The following is a 19,349-nucleotide window of genomic DNA, read 5'->3' on the forward strand; positions in this document are numbered from 1 at the left end:
AAGTAGCTACTAGGCATGATATGTTTGTGCATTTGAATGTTTATTCAATGACACAATTATATACAGCTCTGAAAAAAATTAAGAGACCACATTTTTCTTAAATCTCAATATCTACATGTCTGGCAGCCATTCCATATAGTGTCTTTTGAATTTCACCACAGAGAAATGTTGTCAGTAGGCCTAGTTTATAGAATTACAAAAATGTTCATTTTACTCAAACACATACCTATAAATAGTAAAACCAGAAAAACGGATAATGTTGCAGTGGTCTCTTAATGTTTTTCAGAATTGTATATACATACACAAAAAAAACATGTAAGGAACACATTTGTGAGTCTCAAAAAGAGTATTCAATAGGCCCGCTGACCGTGAAGTATCTGAGCCGTGAGCGGATCTCCCTCACGCGCTCCCGACACAGGCGCGCGCCTCCGGAGAACTCTGTTGGGCTGATTCTGTCCCGTCGACTGCCACTGCCGTTCTGACAAGAAATGTATTACCAGCGCATGGAGGGAGTGTTGTTCCCGGTTTCTGTGTTGGAATATTGGATAGAAATAATGCTGTGCTGAGTCAACAAGAAATGTGAGTAATCCGTATTATCCATCTTAAAAACCATGACGATTATGACCCCTTATCTTTAGCACTCAGGTTTAGAATAATGTGTGATATTATTTTTATAAATTCGGTCTTCCCAGTGGCTAAGCACACATTTCAGTAAAGTATAATGGACGTATGAAAAAGATAATGGGTGTTGAGTTGACTCTGTAGGCTATAAGAGTCTTCACCATGAGAATTAATATTAGGCACACTTTTTGATCCATTTGATGTGATTAATTGCAACCACAACGTTTTTGATTAGTCTATGGCTGAATTAAAGCAGGCCCAAATTGTTTTTATATTTAAATAGGAGTTTAAAATGTAAATTGTAGCAATCTGGTGCCAAATATCAAGTTTGGGATTTGTTTCAGAGATAGTAAGAGGTTTATTGTGTGACTAAGGAAAAATCGAGAAAACCCAAACAAACCATCCAAATAATAATTTGGACAAATATTTGTTATTGGCAACTTCTACAGTTCTGTGTTGATGGCAGCTCTCCACGGGCTACCCATTGTGAAGTTGGGAGGAAAAGGAAGACGCCACTGTAAATCCAGAGAACCCAGGGTCACAGCTCCATGCTTTAGCCTTCCTGTCTTGCAGACCTCAGATCAGTGTGCTACGCCTTCCATACCTTCTCCTGTCTGCTAACTCCAACAAGTGTGTTTGCTTATTGCCTGCTGCTTTCTCGTGGAATATTTCTATATTTTGGATTTCTGATTTGTAGAGGTCAGGGATGGTGGAAGAGGAAGGTCATGTGGTGAAGGAGAAAACAGAGGCACAGACATCGGAATGCCACAAGCTGTCTCACTGCTGCCCTTCCTGCTGGCACTCATGGGATATGGTGAGTCTCACTAAACCAGTGGTGTCCAAACTACGACCCGGGGGCCAAATGCGGCCCGCGGACCATTTTGAATCGGCCCTCAGCAAATTACAAACAGTATAATGAAATATGGCCCACAAATGAAACTTGAGCTTGTCTTATATTGTACTTCTTAACTATAAATGTAAACATATATTACACAGTAGTATTCATGTGTTAATAAGATCACTTTTCAAATAAATACAGTCAATTAAAGTTGGAAACATTTTCTAACATATCTTAGTTGATAAGAAAAAAGCCCATTTACTTATTTACATAACAAGCTTGAAATACACCCTTCCTATTTCTCCTTATTATAATCACTCTGAGGTTTCTGTTTTAAGGGATGAGCTGCCAACACTCACAAGAATAATTTACTAAGTAACTGAACTTTTGAGGCAATATACCTCTAGGGAGCGGCCCAGCCCTTAGTATATTTGTCTGAATGTGGCCCTCGGTGAAAAAAGTTTGGACACCCCTGCACTAAACTATCTTAATAACATGACTATCTTTGCAAGGATGCAGATTTCTATTTCATCTGAACATGCTAACACATCATAAATTAAACGTGTTCTACCACCCTGGAGAAAGGAATGACGGGGCTATAAAAGGTGCTCCTCTTCCCACACCCTCTTTGCTCTGTGAGGATGCAGAGTTTGCACAACATGTTTCACACACTACGCAGGACAATTGCTGATAAAATATGTTACCGTACTTCAGTATATTAACTTTTCCCCTGGTGGGGTTATTGTAATAGGTTAAAATACTCAGAAGTACCGGTATAGTTAACAACTAAATGTTTAACCTATTTTGTGTAATTGTGTAAAATATGAAGCGTATGCCTATAATTTGTTTTAGTGGACCCACAGTGTCTGTGCTTAACATTTATTATTAAGTTGTAATGGGCAAATTCCATCATTAGTGGCTTTGTGGTCAATACAATGGAAGTGAATGTGACTTGGAAAAAGACAGTAGGCCTATACATAAATCATTTTTGTAATGATTGAATATTGTAAATTACATTTGTTTGTATTATAAATCATGATGCATTGTTATTTTGTCAAAAGTGACACCAACAACTAACTCTCCCAAATTGATTGGTTTCAAATAAACAATGTTCCCCTATAACTACCACTTTCCATACATTTGAAACATTAACTACACAAGCTATCTTATACGTCCCCAGACTATATGTCCAATTCCAGACAAACGTTATGATAAAAAAAATTTCATTTAAATGTCATGTTATTAAATCACTGAAGTAAAATGAACCAGAACGTTTCTGGTTAATTTTTCTTCAGTGAAACACACTTTATCCACAGTAACAGACAACTTGCAAAGTCGTATCAAGAAATATATACAAAAGCAGATATAAAATACACAAAGAAACAATAAAAATATCTGTGACACAACATTTTTTCATCGGTTGACCATTTTTGTGTAGGATGCATGAACAAGAAAAATGTAACATGATCTCTCATTTTGCTCTCTCACTTCTGTGCATCCTTTCCTGTAGCTTTTGCAGGGCTCAATATCTGGCCCTCCTTGCACGTTGCCCTTAGCAATGCCAGTGTATTTGTGGACTTCAGCACAAAATCCAACAGCAGCACGGCCTGCAACACGAGCCTCTCTCTGGTCAACACGGAAACCAACACCACCATTCAGACCAGGACTCTCCCCGACAACCAATCGGCTGGCAGGGTGGAGTTCAACTGTTCTTGCTTCCTGTACGCAGGAACTTTCCGGTTCCAGTTGAGGCAGACCAGCACCTCGGCTGTTTCTCCTGCTAATGGCACACATGACAGTCGAGTGGAAAGTACTACCTGGTGGTGGAGTTCAGAACTGCAGGTGCAGTGGCCCACCTTTCACATCGCTGTGGACAGGGCCGGAAATCACTCGGGATCTTTTCAGGCAAGACAAACTGCTCTTAAAGGTCCCCTATTATACTCTTTGTCATTAATATATTACAGGTCTCAGATATACAAAACATGTCTCTGAAGTGTTTGGCTGAAACACCAAACAGATCATTGCAGCATCCCATAATCCCCTCTGTTTCAGCCCTGTTTCAAAAGTGCTGATTCTCTGTCTGTTACTTTAGATGAAAAATAAGGAGCCCCTCTCCACGCCCTTCTGAGAGAGATTTGGGGGGGGGTTACCTTGGTTGGTGATTGGCTAATGGTTACACAAGCCAAAAAAACATTATGACATCAGAAAGTGGCCAAAATGTGATCGGCTCATTTTGAGACAGGTTTTTATAGAAATGGATCAGGACAAAAAGAGAGAGAATCTTTTTTCCTGAAACTTCCAGAATATCTTTACACAGAGGGGACATCAAACATGTTTATGTATACAAGACATGAAAAAGTGGATTTTGCATAATAGTCTTTCTTTTGCTGCAGAATAATGACCACAGTGATTCATACTTTTGTCTGTTTCTCTCCAGGTTGGGATATCCACCAATGAACACTTTCAGGCTTGCTCCAGCGGTATTGACTCGGCTCTCCTCCTAGAAGTCAGCTACATGGAGTACAACCAGATAGGACGGATCACCATCGACAAGGTCAAAGCCCGCAAACAACACTCAATCAAACCCCTCCGCTCCCAGAGTGTAGAGCTGTCCTGCGCCTTCCCCTTCACAGAGCGAGACTTCATACGAGTGTCTCTACGCTCTCCTCATGCAGCGCAGGATGTGAAGAGCTCCGGGCCTCTCTACCTGTCCCGTATCTTCTCCTATAAGCTGCTAGTGGAAAACACCAATGCCTACAGGAGTGGTTGTGAAGGAACTATGACTGTTAAACTGATAACCCCACCTTGTGTGCACGTCAATGGGAAAGTGATGCTTTATAAGGATGCAGGTGTTGGGAGAGGCGTTGCTGTCTCCTCTGGGATGGATGCAGGGGGAACAGCACCAGGACCAGAGGAGCCCTCCTCACCTCTGTTGGCCTATAACTGGCTGACTCAGGGCGAGAATGAGACTGAGTTCAACTGTTCTGTGTTTGACCCAGGGAGGTACAAGTACTGCTTTCGCTTCGTTTTCAACTTCAGTCGTTCCCCTAGTCCTGCACAGACCTGTTTGGTGGTTCACAAGAGTGCAGGTGAGATTGAATGAATTCATACATTTATATTTGACAGCTGCAATGAACATTTACACTGTGATGTTTTATAACATTCATTTTGAAGGGAAGATATATTTTTCCTTATTCTTCCACGTTTTCCAAAAATGCATCTGTTGCTGGAAAGTCAATGGTTAAGAAATTGTCTCATTAAAGACTAGGCATTTTCCATATAAGTCATTTTTACTTAACTACATCATATTGTAACTTTACGTCACAATATCAGAAGCACAGGTGTTACAATACAAATGAATGATGGCTGGATACCATTGAGCTGCTAGGCTTTCCAGTTCCTGGTATTGTATCTGCGGCTCATTGTCACGCTGTCATTCCATATTTAAAAATAGCACTATCCTGTTTAGGGTGGACATTGCATCGTGACAAAAGATGACAACCTCATAAGGTTCACCAATAGTAATTATGCAGTTAAACTTAAAACAAAAAAGTTTCAATACATTATATTTTAGGGATTGCAAGACTAAAATACTTATAATCTTTTTTTTGGTATTAAAGTGAAGCGTGACCTACTGTAATGAGATCACACATTGTCAATGTATTCAGATACAGCAACCAACACATGTTTTGTTCATAGGCCACACATATTTTATGACATAACACATTAAATGGAGATTCATTGAACTATCACATTCTTGTTATATAAAGTTGCTTCTTTCACTTTGTCTATTTTGGGGACAAAGCATTAACTAGTCAATGTTATATGATGGTTGAGCCTTTTTTAATTCCATATTGTAGTTTTTCTTTTATGATCCTAGCATTGCAAGAAAAGAACTCAAAGTTTATGCTTGTACATTTAGAAATGTATCTGCAATTTAAAAATCGAATTTGTGTTTCGCAGAGTCATGGGGCCCGTGGCTGCCATGGAGTGTGTGCAGTGTGAGCTGTGGAGAGGGGGTGAGGGAGCGAGAGCGCGAGTGTTTGCTGCCCTCAGGTGTGGGGGGGATGCAGTGTACGGGCATGGTGAAGGAACAGTCCCTCTGCTCACTGGAGAACTGTGTGGGTCAGTCTCTTCATCCCTTATCTCCTTGCTTTACTCTTTTTGCACATTTTTGCACATCCCTCCACAAAATATAATACACTGTAGTTTGCCATAAACTCATTGTCCGAAGTGTTTTTTACTTTTAACTTTTAAGTTTATTTGTATAGTTACATTTAAATGTGGTGTAAATACTTTAGCATTCTTTTTTAATGCTAAATTGTTTCTTAAAAATACATATTTTTTATTATACTTATATATATTATTTTTCTACTTACTTTGCAACTTATTTTGTTACATTGTGTATGTTCGCACCACCAGATACAAAAGCAAATTCCTTGTATGTGTAAATGTACCTGGCAATAAACTTAATTCTGATTCTGATTCTCTGTTCCTACAATTTCTCCAGAAAATCTCACATTTCCTCATCTTTTCTAGACTAGAACATAAAAAAAAACGATGTGATGCATACTTGTCATATTAACATAATTGTCTCCCTTTTGTCCCAGTGTTGCCTACTCCTTCTCCATCCCTCCCCCCTGTGGGTGTTGGTGCAGCACCCCTTGGTGGTAACATAGTTGTGGTGGCCGGTATCTCCCTTTGCCTGGCTGTGATTCTGGCTACTGTTGTGGTGACTTTGTGGAGGAAGCTTTGCAAGACCCCCCAGTGCAACTCTGTCCACAGAGGCTCCATGCATTCCCCTGGAGGACGCAAGCTCTCCGATGAGGCGTCCATTTTTGGCCACAGCCTCCAAAGACCCAGCCTGATTGATGGCCATGGACTACAGGGGGGTATAGGTGTGGGTGTGGGTGTAGCCCAGAAAGACAGGCCTTCTTTGGGTAGTCAGCCTCTCCCACAGACCCTGGTTGTACCTCTCTCACAGGACCCAGAAAGGCTTTCCCCCACATGTCAGAAGCTGTTGCCACCAATATTCGGGTATGTTTAGAATAATGCTTTCTCTTATTACACATCATTGGGAAACGTATTCTGTCATTCAGTAAAATAAATATCAATATTATTGTCTTTAGGTACCGATTGGCTCAGCAGCAGTTGAAAGAGATGAAGAAGAAGGGTATAAGAGAGGCCATTCAGCTCTACCATGTCTCTTCAAGCCCAGTCCATGACACCCTGGTAGAGACATCTGCTTCGCCCACAAGCTCGCTTATCCCTACACCAACTGGATTTACTCACCCCGCGATCCCGTTAGACCTCCAGGACGACGCAAACCACAATTATTTTCAATCGCAGACTCCTAGGGCCACGCCGGACCGACTGAGTCCCAGAGTGGAGCTGGTCTTAGGTCCTTCTGCCTCCGCCCATGCAAGAGGGGGCATCTCAAATAGGCGGGACCGCACTGCAGACTGGGTGGAGATGGTAGAGAGGAGTGGGTTATCAGGTCTCAGAGGAGGAGGGGGAGATGCAGAGATTGGAAACTCCTATCATAAGAATCCAAATTTCCGCCGGACCTCCAGTTTTAATGACACCAAACCCCAACCTCTATCCTCTGTACACTCCAGGCAGTTTAGAGAAAGGAGCATGACACAGGTATTCTATCTACATCTATGTATGTGTATATATTACTGTATATGGGGTTATCATTTGTAGTCTGCCTTTTTTAATTAACAACCATCTCTTGTTTAGGTGGGATCTCGGACCCTTCCTGAAGGTAGTTGTTGGAATAAAGGAGGACGAGACAGGCAGTCATACAGCTCCTACCCCATTCCAGAGCACGGGACCCCAGACTGGGATAAATCCAGACCCCAGAGGAATGACCAAAGGAAACCGTGGATAGACACAGCTGCGACTTCACACAACAATGAAATCAAACACACAGGAACCAACACAAACAACATTTCAGCCTCTGAGAAACATGTTAAAGCAGACCTCAGTGGAGGTGGACAGGGAATCTCTGGGATAGGGGGTCCGGCAGCAGGGCCTCAACACCTGAGTGTTGATCGGGCAGAGCGGGCCGAGCAGAACTGGAACCGCCGTGGCCCGTCGCCTATCCAGAGGAACATCCTGGCTCGCAAATTAAAGGAGGCTCAGTCATGCTCGGGGGTCAGGGGCCGGCAGCGCAGCTCCACCTTTAGTGCAACGCCCACGGAGCAGAGGACAGGTCGCTGCAACTCTCTGCCCATGTCCGGCGGCTACAGGCTGAGTGAGGCCGAGCAGAGGATGCTGGACCTCGATCTGTCCTCAGCATATGTAGGGGAAGAGGAGTAGAGATTTGTACTACACAGGAATTGCCATTAGCGTTTATCCTTTCCTTACATTATTCCTTTCTGATGTATCTGTGAAACTTGAAAATGGTTTTGTACAGTACATTAAACAAGAGTTTATCTATAAGAACAGATGTTAACACATTTAGTTTCCTTTTTTAACTGGAACATTTTCTTTTTTTTAACTGTTACTTTTTAATATGCCAAAGTTGATATGCGTTCGAAAACATTTGTACTTCTTAAGAAAAAATTATCTTTGTTCAAATGTAATGGTTTACTGTTTACCACTATAAGTCAAACACCAGTACATCATGGCATTGTACTGGTGTATGCACTGTTAAACACAAGCCCTATCAATGACAGTATTCAAAAGACTAAAGAAGACATATTAGTCTTTTTGTTCGACATTACTGAATTATGCTGATTTTAAGCTGTGAAGTTTTGCTGTACAGTAAGCATAGAAAACGTTGCTTTGGTGAAAACCACTTTCACGATGATATACTATGTTGTTTAGGGAAAAATGGTCATGCAGTGTCAAGAAATTGTCATGTATTTTCTGCAGAAATGCACAAGGAAGAGCAAAAGTATGCAGTTATGTTTTTGGGCAAACAAATTTATAAATGTCAGTGAGGCATTATGGCTGTTTTGAAGATTGTTTTATTATTATGAGTAACATTAGAAAATACACTTATAGAAGATAGTACTTACTGGAAAGTAGAAGATACTTTACTATCATTAACATGTGATAATGGTTTCAAGGTGTGAAGCAAAGCCAAACAATTGAACACAAAGATATTAATCAGTCTTTGCCCTCGCTTTTGAGACACACAAGGGAATATGAAGTGTGACGTTTACATTTCTCCTGCTCCACTGCCCATGACATCCAAGAAAACCAGAGGCCGCACCTTCATGGCGGTGTGTCTGAGGGAATACCAAAGGCCCCTCCAGGTCCCCCACACCACACCATTGTCCTGCTGGCCCTTGTACTTCCCTTTGCGGTAGAAATTCCCATTAAGGTTGGCTGCATGACATCTGTAGATAAAAGGTTAGTACAAAATGTCAAGGATGTTACATTTTCTAAAATGAAAATCAAAGCGATTTAACCTTTTTTTTTTTAAAGCTTTTGTGTCTTAAACTTATTTTTTGATTTTGGAATAATTTGTAAAGAAATGTGTCCTCGGCAGTATTTTTCCGTGATTCACAAAACCCGATACAGTAATACTTTGTGTTCCAGAATGTTATAATGTTTGTGCAAACAAGCAGAAGGAAGATAGCAGACAGATCAACAATTGGATTTATCTGAAAGGCCTCACCTGTTGAACCACCAGCCTGCCTTATTCTCCTGAGCACAGCTGCCTTGAACGTAACGGTCATTGTCCTGTCAATGATTATCATCAGTGTTAAAATAGTCTATAATCTTACAGTTATTAAAATTATAAATTGACAATGTTAATAGAAGACTAACCTGATCTCTAGTGCTGAACTGCATGCCACTGAGGCCAGCAGACCACTGCTCCACCATCCCCCCACCTCCTGTCAGAGCATCTCCAGCTTGCCCACTATAGAGCCCATACTGGAGACGATACTTGTCCTGCAATAGGCATTAGAGGAAGTGATGTTTGTTGGGAAACGTTGTAACTTCTGACAGGATTGAACAAAACTGTAAAACCATATCTTACGGCTTCGTCAGTGATCCTGAAGTTGTTATAAAATGCATAACTTCTCTTCCCGTCCCAGTCCATGAGATCTATCTTCACTAGGTTCTTACCTTCAGGGCAAAAATGAATAAGCAAAATATGAGAAACCAAACAGGCAGAACATTATAAAAAGATATTCTGGTATTTCATTCTTTTCTGACCATCTGAGAGTAGAGAATACATGTGCTCATTCCCCAACCAAAACTCATCATTCCACAGCTTGAAGTCACCAAAGCCATCTCTGTAGTCCACCCAGTCTCTAAAAAGAGAATTGAGACAGATATTTACCTCAATTGAAACAGCTGTGTAAGCTCCCCAATGATAATATAGGCATTCAAGGCTTTTAGGACTTTAATTGTTTCCCCCCACTTAATCTACGTAGGTTCGTTTCTTTGCTTAAATACCTGTTGAAGTCAACTTTTCCATGTCGACGTCTCTGAAACACAGTCCATCCTCCTCCATCCTCCATATCGCAGTAGGCCAAAAAAGGCTCCTGGTGGATTTTTGGTCTGATGCGGTAAAAGCCACTTGGTGGTTTCAGCCTGTCAAACAGCTCAGAACAGTCTGATAAGATAAAATAGCATTGAAAAGGCCTTAATGGTTGCTGATTGTCATCCATACCTCCATAATATACTTCATGTTGCATAATATGGAGCTATGTGAGTCTATCATGCACTGTAGACTCTGTACATCACTGCACATGACAACTCTTATACTTAAAATAATCATCTGTGAGCTTTTCTTACCTTTGTCATGGACAATTAAGTTTCCTGCTGGTGGAAGTGGATTCATCAGTGTCATATTAGAGTTGTCTAATATCCCACTGCTGGTGTGGTTTACACCGAGGGCTGTGTCCGTTTCAGGTTCAGGATCAGACATGGGAGGTTGAAATGCCTGAAAGTATTTGTGTGTCTGCATGTGCTCCACCTGCCAAGTCCCGATCAAGAGTTGATTCTCCAGTTTTCTTATGCTGCGCTTGAGAGCTGCAACTTCTGGCCCACATGAGTCCGATGCCTTCAATTAGGAACACAATTTCAGCTTATAAATGACATTTCTACCTTTGTTCAATACTATACTTGTACCCATGGAGGAGCCAGCAAAAGCTAAGGGCCGCATCTAAAGCCATCTATAAATCAGTTTTTATTCACATGGAATCTCGACTTTCTAAGAAGGACAGTTCTTTAGCAGCTCTGCTTGTCATTTTTGCTTAAAAAATATGTTTTTCAATATCAATACAAAAGCAGGGAACCTGCAGTGCTTAAAAAGTAGGAAAAGCTACATACTGACACCGGAGAAGAAGAAGCCATGGTTGGGCACACCAGAGCTAACAACAGCAACACCGGCATGACCTTTTGGAAAAAGTCCCTTACTGCATTGTTAGTCTGAAATAATAAACAAATTATGTATTTAAGAATATCAAGATAAGCTACTTTGATTATAAATCTGTGCACCAGCCTACCTTCATATTACGAAACGTCTCCCTTGTTTTCTCCAAGTGCAGTGTTCTTTTCCTCAAAATATGCGTCAGTATTATTTATAGGCTGCCGGTTCTGCATGGTACACATTAGAGGATCCAGAATGGACCAACCTTGTGAAACACTGAACTCGAGCCAGTTTGACGTACTAACAAAGTACTCTCCTTTTTTGGTGAATACATATTTTATGAATATACCACTTTTCCCCTTAAATCAATTATATATGCCAATGTAGGACCCAATGTCTTAATTGAAAATAAATCAATTTGACCCTTGCAAAAAGGGTTCAGTTGATGAGGGTTAACCTCCCTTCAACATAAAAAAATGAGGACATTGATTCAAAGTAATGCAGAAGATAGAATAGAGAAAGTCATAACTGAGAGAAAGAGGGAGTTGTCAGCCTTGCAGTAAAAATGTTTTCAACTTGATAATTTCAAAAGACCAAAAGTACATTTGAAAAGGAACAACAACAAAGTAGCAAGTTCACAATGTGTTCTCTGGATATGGCTCCCCCTTGTGTTAGTTTGTGGTATGGTAAAGTTACAATCTATTTTCAGTAACCCATTTAATTGTTTTATTCAATATAGCCTACCAGTTGATTTTTCTACGGGTTTTTTAAGCACTGTGACTTTTTAAAGAATTTACCCCACCATATTTTCTCCAGTTTGGCCTACATTTTGCTTTTCCCTTTTATCAATATGGACTTCAATGGCTCTCACCTTTCATTGTGAAATATAATTTTCACACATGTTCCACACTGTTGCCATTGAAATACTCCAACTCGGTAAGGAATATGTTGGTGTTTGAGAATGCGATTTAAATTAAAACCAGATGTTGCAGAGAGGAGGGAGATATGAGAGGGCTGCAGCAGCCTGTTTTAAATCAGATAATGGTAGAAAGTTTTGAAATGGAATGTTAGACCCAGTCAGTTTTCGTGTGAAAGTGGTTGTGATGAGAAAAGAGAGTATCGAGAAAAGAGCTGAGCGTTTTTCACTCAGTGCTCCAGGAAGTCCAAAACCGCTACGTTAGCAAAAAACGAAGAGGAAAGTGGATGGACAGGAAAAAAATCTACCCGGTTAACCTTTGAACCGTCTTCCTTTGTCCTCACAAGAAGAAGTCACAAGGCAAACTGCCGTAAAATTATACGAATGACTGTCCTAACGGTAAGCAGGCGGCGAGAGTTTAGCTAGAGTTTGGGGGCTAATTTGGGTCAACAAACAAGGGGGAGAAGCGACTGTGCTCGGGTTAGAGACGCTGAATAGCGGGTGGTTTGTGTAGTTAGATCGAGCTTGTTGTTTTTAGAGGTTTATGAGGAATGCTAGATAATTAACTTTTCTTAAACAAACTGCTAATTGCTTGCCTACATGTTTTGCATCTACCGCTAATCAGAACTAATGAGGTTGCTAAGTGATTAGTGCTAGGAAAGCAGCACTAATGCATCCTGTAAGTTTCATGATAAGCTTGTTTGTCTCGCTTTTTAAAGGGTGGACTTTTCCTGAAGAGATACAGTTTTCAGGACAGGACACAGCGTCTTTGCCCTCTAGCTGTTCTTTTTCTTTGTAACATAAAAGCAACATGCTGAACAAGGGAGTTTTAATCGTTGTGAACTCTTGTTTTCAGAGACCACACGTTCTGAACAAAGCAAGAAGGAAGACATTCTCATCATGTCCTCAGTGTATTTCAGTCCAGGGTCAGATTCAGGTGTAAATGGGTGAGGACTATTTAATCATGCTGTTTTGCAGGGGTTGTTATTTGAGCTTGCTTAACCCTTGGATGCATAAGTGGGTGTTTTTGGACTCGGTGAGGTGGTTTTCTTGAAGTATCTTTGAAATTACATGTTGTTATCATTTCATATTCCAGCTATTCCTCAAAAAACGTGCTTTGGATATCATGCCATTCTAATTTTAAATTTTAAGAAATTGTAGTTTTTGTATTACTACCCCAAGCTTCCATAAGTGGGTCAAAAATGACCCGTATGCATTTTCTATGGAATATACAGTATGGGACAACGTTTTTTTTCAAAATGTCTAAAATTATAAATAGTGAAAAATTAAATATTTCTAGTGTGAACCAAAATATAATACTAAATATTATACAAATAATTTTTCTTAACCAAAATGACAAAAATGGCATAAAAAAAACATAGTATTCTAATACGGGTCCTTTTTGACCCACTTATGGAAGAGTGTAGGGTCCAGTCACTCGTGCATCTAAGGTGTGCATATCTTCTATCACTCTTTATGTCTAACCATCTTTCTTTTTATCAATTAGAAACGTTGCAAAGATGGAGGATGCCAACGTGAAGATTGAAGATGGAAAGGATGACAGTGTGGAACCAGACACAATGTACCAGTACGTTTATTCAGATTGGACATTGTACCTTCATTAAGTGAAAAGCATTAATTATTTCTCGTTCTTTCAGCAATTTCCGCAAGACGATTGCACCGTTTGTTATGTCTTTTGGATTTCGGTGAGTGTGAACTCTTTTGGAGTAAATGCCAATGGTGTTTTTCTTGTTGCCTGTTTTTGTTTGATGATACTGAACTATTTGTCTTTTCCTCCAGTATATTTGGAGTGATACTGATCATAGTGGACTTTGTGCTGGTGATTGTGGATTTGGCACTGCCAACCAAGAGCAGAGAGGTTGGAGATGCCTTAGAAGCCGTGTCCCTCATCATCTCCTTATTCTTTCTCGCCGACGTTCTCCTGCGGGTGTATGTGGAAGGGTAAGTGACAAAAGAAGACTTTACATGCAGTTGGGGTGCAGACACTTAAACATCTTGTCTTTTGTGAAGCTTGTGTTAATTATGTGATGAGACTTTGTAAGGAGGTGGACAGTTGCAGCACTGTTGGGTAGTTGCTGTAACAGGATGAAATATTTTGTAATCTACTTCCCAAAATGCACATGTAATTTATCTACTCCTTGAGCTGCACAATTGCTTCCTAGTGAATTTAAGAAACGGTTGAGTGACGCAAACATTCCCAGAGTCCCCTGTCAGCAGAAATCAAGTGTGATTAGCTGTTAAACAGGAAACTACAGTAAGAAGAGGAAGCTGGACAGGAAATGGATGCCATGTTTGGGAAACATAATGACTCAGAGTTTAAGTGTAGCCTGCCTGAAAAATACTTGTATTACAGTAATGTTGGATTCAGACTCTATTAGTTGCATGATATGGGTGGTTTGATTGTCTAATGTTTTGTTTAATTGACCTTTTAGGTTCAAAGTTTACTTCAGCTCCAAGTTGAACATCATAGACGCATGTGTTGTGGCAATCACGCTGGTGGTCACCATGGTCTACACCTTCAGTGACCTGTCAGGAGCCGATCTGATCCCCAGGTACTTGCTTTCCCCTGCGTTTCCATGCACCTGATAGACATGACTGACTAGAAGCTTTGGTTTTATTGTAGTGGATAAAAAATGATTAACACTCACACACGCGCACACACACTCATAGTCCACCCACACAGTTGTTTTTACCTATGTTTCCTGATTAGACTGCTCCCCAGGTCTGTGAACTAACTGTGATTGATTAGTTTTAACCTCTGTTCATAGAGATTGGGGATATCACGTAGGGTCCCAGCTTCCACCTGACTGTAGGTGTAATCAGTCGGGGTAATCGTAAAAACACCTGTGTTGGTGTCCAGTCCCCTAAATTAAAAAAACAACCTGTCAAAGTAACAACAGTGTAAAAAAAAAACGAGTTCTTAATGAGCTCTGTGTGATAACTGTTAATGTGACAAGGGATAAGGCACTACAAAAAAGATAATGCTTCAGAAGAGTTTTTGTTATTAATAATGTTATTTGGAGATTTTGATACACAGTTCCAGTATGTTCATGTCGTTTTTATTTCAACCAATCCTAACCCCATATATAGCATCACTCTACAGTATACACTTTGACACTGACGATATTTTTTGAAATGATGAGTAATGATTCAAGAGTATATATTACTTCTTTCTTCCTCAGGGTGGTGACGTTTTTCCGTTTCCTGAGAATAATAATCCTGGTGAGGGTTTTCAGACTGGCAGCTCAGAGGAAAGAGCTGGAGAAGGTCACCAGGAGGATGGTAAGGTCAACACCATGGATGCATAGTAATCTGTAAACATTGAATGTACTTAAGTTAACTGGAGGACAGCGGCTGTGTAGAAATAGCGTCTGCATCATTGGGAGAATGTCTACTACTTTTCCATCATTTCATTATTCTTGTTTCCAGGTTTCTGAGAACAAGCGTCGCTATCAGAAGGATGGATTTGACCTTGACCTTACCTATGTGACGGGTAGGTGTTAAATGATGTATGACTTAAAAAAAGCTCCATAAGTGCATGACAGAAAATACAAATACATGACAACAATTTTTAAAAAGTGGAACATTTGTTTTCTAGACCGTGTCATTGCTATGTCTTTCCCCTCCTCTGGAAAGCAGTCCTTCTACAGGAATCCAATCAGGGTAAGTCTGGGCACACTTAAGGTTTATCTAATAACACTTAGCAATTTTAAAACAAATATAGGCATAATTATTTCAAGGAACTTAACATAAAATAATCCCACAGTTCTTACACACCTCCACAGGAGCTAAAACCTATCCTTCCTCTCTTTTTGTGCAGGAGGTGGCGAGGTTCCTAGACACTAAACATGAAGACCACTATAAAGTTTACAACCTGTGCAGTAAGTAGGCACCTCCTCTCGTCACATGTCGCATTCCTTGTAAATAGAACTACACAAACCATACAAACATATTTTGTTTCCAGGTGAGAAGGGCTACGACCCGCAGTTCTTCCACTACAAGGTTGAGCGGGTGTTCATCGATGACCACAATGTTCCCGCGTTGGAGTGAGTCACATTTCCTGTGTGATGTCTTGTTTCACTCTCCCCTTTGTTTGTAATTATACTGAGAGCCTTTAGATTACATCTTCAAATCAAATCAAGTTTTATTTATATAGCACATTTATAAACGATTTTTGGTCGAGCCAAAGTGCTGTACATATAATAAAAATAGCCTAGAGACACTTTACAGCTAATACAATAGCACAGATTGTTCAGAATATCAGTATGAGAAAAAACGACAGTATGAGAAAAAACGACACCCTCACATCATACAAGGAAAAACTTCCGGAGAAAACCCACAGTTTAAAGGGCTTCACAATAGGCCCTTCTATTATCACAGTCATGATATTGCTGTATTAGGTTGACCTGGTTGACAACTCACAGTTTTAAGGCGTGTGAAATGACTGCAACGTTTTCCACAAAGTATTTTAACACCAAAATAAACTAAATGTATCATTAACCAGCAGTATGTGTTGTAATAGTGTGCCAGTTTATCTCAATGTTTTTCTTTTACCACTGTGTTCCACTATCTGTCTCAGGGAAATGCTGAAATACACAGCAAACGTGAGGGAGTGGATGTCTGCTGATCCCAAAAACATCATTGCCATTCACTGCAAAGGAGGGAAAGGTGATGACACATACCTCTTCTTGTTTAATTATCAGTTTTGTGAACAACTTGAGTTAAATAAATCATTAGTTTGGTGTACATTTGTTTACGTTCACTCTTAGTTTAACTTCTGCTGCTCTCTTTTACAGGACGCACAGGTACTCTGGTGTGCACCTGGCTTATTGACAGCGACCAGTTCGAGAGCGCACAGGTACAGTTCAGATTTGTACAGGCAAGGTTAATGAATAAGGAAGACATTTGCCAACACTTTCTTACATTCCTTTCCGTTTGTCTACCAGGATAGTCTGGACTTTTTTGGTGAGAGGAGGACAGACAAGAGTCAAAGCTCAAAGTTTCAGGGAGTAGAGACGCCCTCTCAGGTAAGAAGTCACTCTGACGGAAATATTTGTAAAGAGGCATTTCTTTAGAACTTTAGAACATAACAAAAATATACCGACTAGCGCCTCCCTGTGGTAAAATGAAACTACGATGTGGTGAAAGCAACATACTGTATAAACAGGATTTACCTTTTCTTAAAACACAATTGTATCATGTAATATTTCTTCATATAAAACATTGGACACTGGGTGAAGATGTTTCAGCTCTTTACTGTCTGAACAATAGAGTCGGTACGTGGGGTACTACGAGGTCATGAAGACCAAATTCAACAGACAGATGCCTCCACCCAAGAGCCTCAGGATCAAGAGCATCCGCATCCACTCAATTTCAGGTGAACTCAAAATGGTCAGGGTAATTGATAGTGATGTTACGTATTGCGCCGAGGCTTCGGAGCGTGTGTCGAGTAATCCCCGAAGCTTTTTGTGAAGCATGTATCGAGGCTTGTATCGTTTTGGGCCAGTGACGTCATCGATGACAAACGAAGCCTCGCTGCCTGTCGATACCACGTGACTGCTTCACGAAGCGATTCAGATCGGTTGAACCACAACGCTCATAATACCCATGGATGTATAATAAGAACCATATTACCCCTCCTGTACCCGGACACGATGGAATCAAGAGAGCTCAGACCCTCACTTATAGAGGTCGGAACATGTCATAAGTATAAATAGATACAAGCATAAATAAATGTAGGAATAAAAACATCAATAAATACAGGAATACATATGTTGCAGTGTTTTCAGGGAGCTTTAGTGTGTGTGCTGTGGCTCAGCTGGAAAGCAGTTGACTCATGACCGCAGGGTCCCTGGTTCAACGACTGAACAATACGTCTTTTTTGTTGTTTATAAAAGCTACAGCTAAAGGAGATAATGTAGTTAACAAATGTATTCTTTGATATGGTTTAGCCTTTCTCAGGCTACAACATGGTTAAGTTTACGAATATTATTAAGGAATACAAATCCCTCTTTGCAATGTTTAGCAGCCTCCTTAGGATTTTCAATCACAATCATTAAACTGGAATAAAAACAATATTGTTAACATGAAAATATGATTTTATGTTTGTTGTTTAGAGTTATTCTAAGGCTTTAGTCAATGGGAACTCGGTATGAGATGATGGAGCACACTGTTGAGATGTCCAATCTGCCTGTTTTATACACTTTGACCAACAGGGGGGTTTGTGTTCAAATGAAGCCCATGATGAAGCCTCATGAGATGAACCCTTTTGCGAACCAATTGGCTGGAAAGCTTCAAAGCTTCATAAGGCTTCATCTCGCTATCACTAGTAATTGATCCTTTTATATATCTCTTCGTCGTAATATCTGACAGTTTTTTTCTCCTCTGCCCAGGTGTGGGTCAAGGTAATGGCAGTGATCTCAAGGTGAAGATAATTGTAAAGAAAGAGCTGGTGTTTCAATGTGTGTGTGCCAAACAGGAGAACTGCGCAGTAAGTTTCACACACTCGACACATTCACTCCCCATGTCATACCGATACATTTGTTGAGTGTGAATGTGTTTTTTAAAAAAACAGGTATTTCCTGATGTGGGCAGCAATGCAGCAGTCATCAGTCTACTGAACGGGCCTGTGGTTGAAGGGGATGTCAAAGTCATGTTTGAGTCGAGTGCTGTGAGTGCTTGCATTTACACCTCAGAACTACATGTAAGTTAAGATGGTGTTTAGCGTGATGATTCACTTCTTTCGTTTTCATTCCCCTTAGGGTCTTCCGAAAGGATATGAAGATGTTCCGTTCTACTTCTGGTTCAATACCTCCTTCATAGAGGATAACAAGTATGTTTCTCATGCAATTGTTTATTAAGCCCCGCATTTCAAATCTTTTGCTAGTCTGTGTTGACATTAGTGCTGAATGTGAACTGTTTTCCATCCACAGGCTGTTTCTATCCAGAGAAGAGCTGGACAACCCTCACAAACCCAAGACCTGGAACCTGTACAAGGAGGACTTTGGTGTCTCTATGATCTTCTCTGAATAAGAGCCTTTAGAAAGCTGAAGATGATAAAATGACTTGTTAGTTTTACTTGTATTGATGGTGAGCTGGAATGGGTACAGTGAATACCATGAGTTTAATGTTAAAATTGAAGAGGCATTACATGAATCAAATATGTTGTACAATCTGAAAGGCACTAAGTCAGACTGCAGCGCTGAGGCACTTAAACTGAAATGTATAATAATGTGAAGAATTCCCATTAAATGTTATGTCTTCCAGTGAATCAGTTTGTGTGGTAACTGTTTTAAGCATCTTAAAATATAACTGAAGGGACTTCCGGTTACGTAATGCCAAGAGCAGACGCTTGATTTCCCAGCTCCGTCAGACCCGTGGTTAAAATAGCCAAAACCCAAGAGATATTCGACAAATGAACACTAGACTGAATTATATAATCCCCAACTCAATGAACCAGGGCAAGAGAGAAACCAAGAAGAACGCTAAAATAGGAGGAAATGAAAACTAGCCAAAAGCAGCTAATGCTAACGGACAGCATGCGTAGCGTGAGCAATCAGAGATGCTAGCGGAGTTGAGAAAACTCAGACAAGAAAACAGTGAGACACTAAGCT

General features: G+C 40.4%; 3 protein-coding genes across 6 annotated transcripts; 2 read left to right on the plus strand and 1 right to left on the minus strand.

The window, feature by feature from the left end:
• Positions 1–436: 436 nt before the first annotated feature.
• On the plus strand, positions 437–8,416 carry LOC117535318 (thrombospondin type-1 domain-containing protein 1). The gene is made up of 8 exons (XM_034199759.1): positions 437–579; positions 1,319–1,435; positions 2,970–3,364; positions 3,897–4,548; positions 5,423–5,584; positions 6,070–6,496; positions 6,589–7,105; positions 7,202–8,416. Exons 2-8 carry the CDS (start codon positions 1,384–1,386, stop codon positions 7,781–7,783), a joined length of 2,787 nt encoding a protein of 928 aa, XP_034055650.1. The 5' UTR covers positions 437–579; positions 1,319–1,383; the 3' UTR covers positions 7,784–8,416.
• A 214-nt stretch (positions 8,417–8,630) lies between these two features.
• Positions 8,631–10,941, minus strand: si:ch211-287a12.9 (fibrinogen-like protein 1). Its single transcript, XM_034199809.1, has 9 exons — positions 10,936–10,941; positions 10,760–10,858; positions 10,223–10,490; positions 9,881–10,040; positions 9,638–9,735; positions 9,459–9,547; positions 9,245–9,370; positions 9,093–9,157; positions 8,631–8,811 (listed from the first exon to the last, which is right to left on the minus strand). Exons 1-9 carry the CDS (start codon positions 10,939–10,941, stop codon positions 8,631–8,633), a joined length of 1,092 nt encoding a protein of 363 aa, XP_034055700.1.
• A 938-nt stretch (positions 10,942–11,879) lies between these two features.
• Positions 11,880–19,006, plus strand: tpte (transmembrane phosphatase with tensin homology). 4 transcript variants are annotated; one of them, XM_034199646.1, is made up of 19 exons: positions 11,880–12,114; positions 12,572–12,662; positions 13,223–13,297; positions 13,374–13,421; positions 13,516–13,677; positions 14,169–14,288; positions 14,919–15,018; positions 15,166–15,229; positions 15,335–15,399; positions 15,557–15,617; positions 15,701–15,782; positions 16,316–16,404; positions 16,533–16,594; positions 16,683–16,763; positions 17,008–17,113; positions 18,129–18,226; positions 18,311–18,406; positions 18,498–18,568; positions 18,669–19,006. In XM_034199646.1, exons 2-19 carry the CDS (start codon positions 12,616–12,618, stop codon positions 18,766–18,768), a joined length of 1,527 nt encoding a protein of 508 aa, XP_034055537.1. In that variant the 5' UTR covers positions 11,880–12,114; positions 12,572–12,615; the 3' UTR covers positions 18,769–19,006. The 4 variants fall into 4 exon arrangements, with proteins under 4 accessions (XP_034055537.1, XP_034055557.1, XP_034055551.1 ...); XM_034199666.1 differs by having other exon boundaries at positions 11,881–12,114; positions 13,223–13,303; XM_034199660.1 differs by lacking the exon at positions 12,572–12,662 and having other exon boundaries at positions 11,918–12,114.
• The last annotated feature ends 343 nt before the right edge of the window (positions 19,007–19,349 follow it).

Source organism: Gymnodraco acuticeps, unplaced genomic scaffold, assembly GCF_902827175.1.
Source record: "Gymnodraco acuticeps unplaced genomic scaffold, fGymAcu1.1, whole genome shotgun sequence".
NCBI classification, from domain to species: domain Eukaryota; kingdom Metazoa; phylum Chordata; class Actinopteri; order Perciformes; family Bathydraconidae; genus Gymnodraco; species Gymnodraco acuticeps.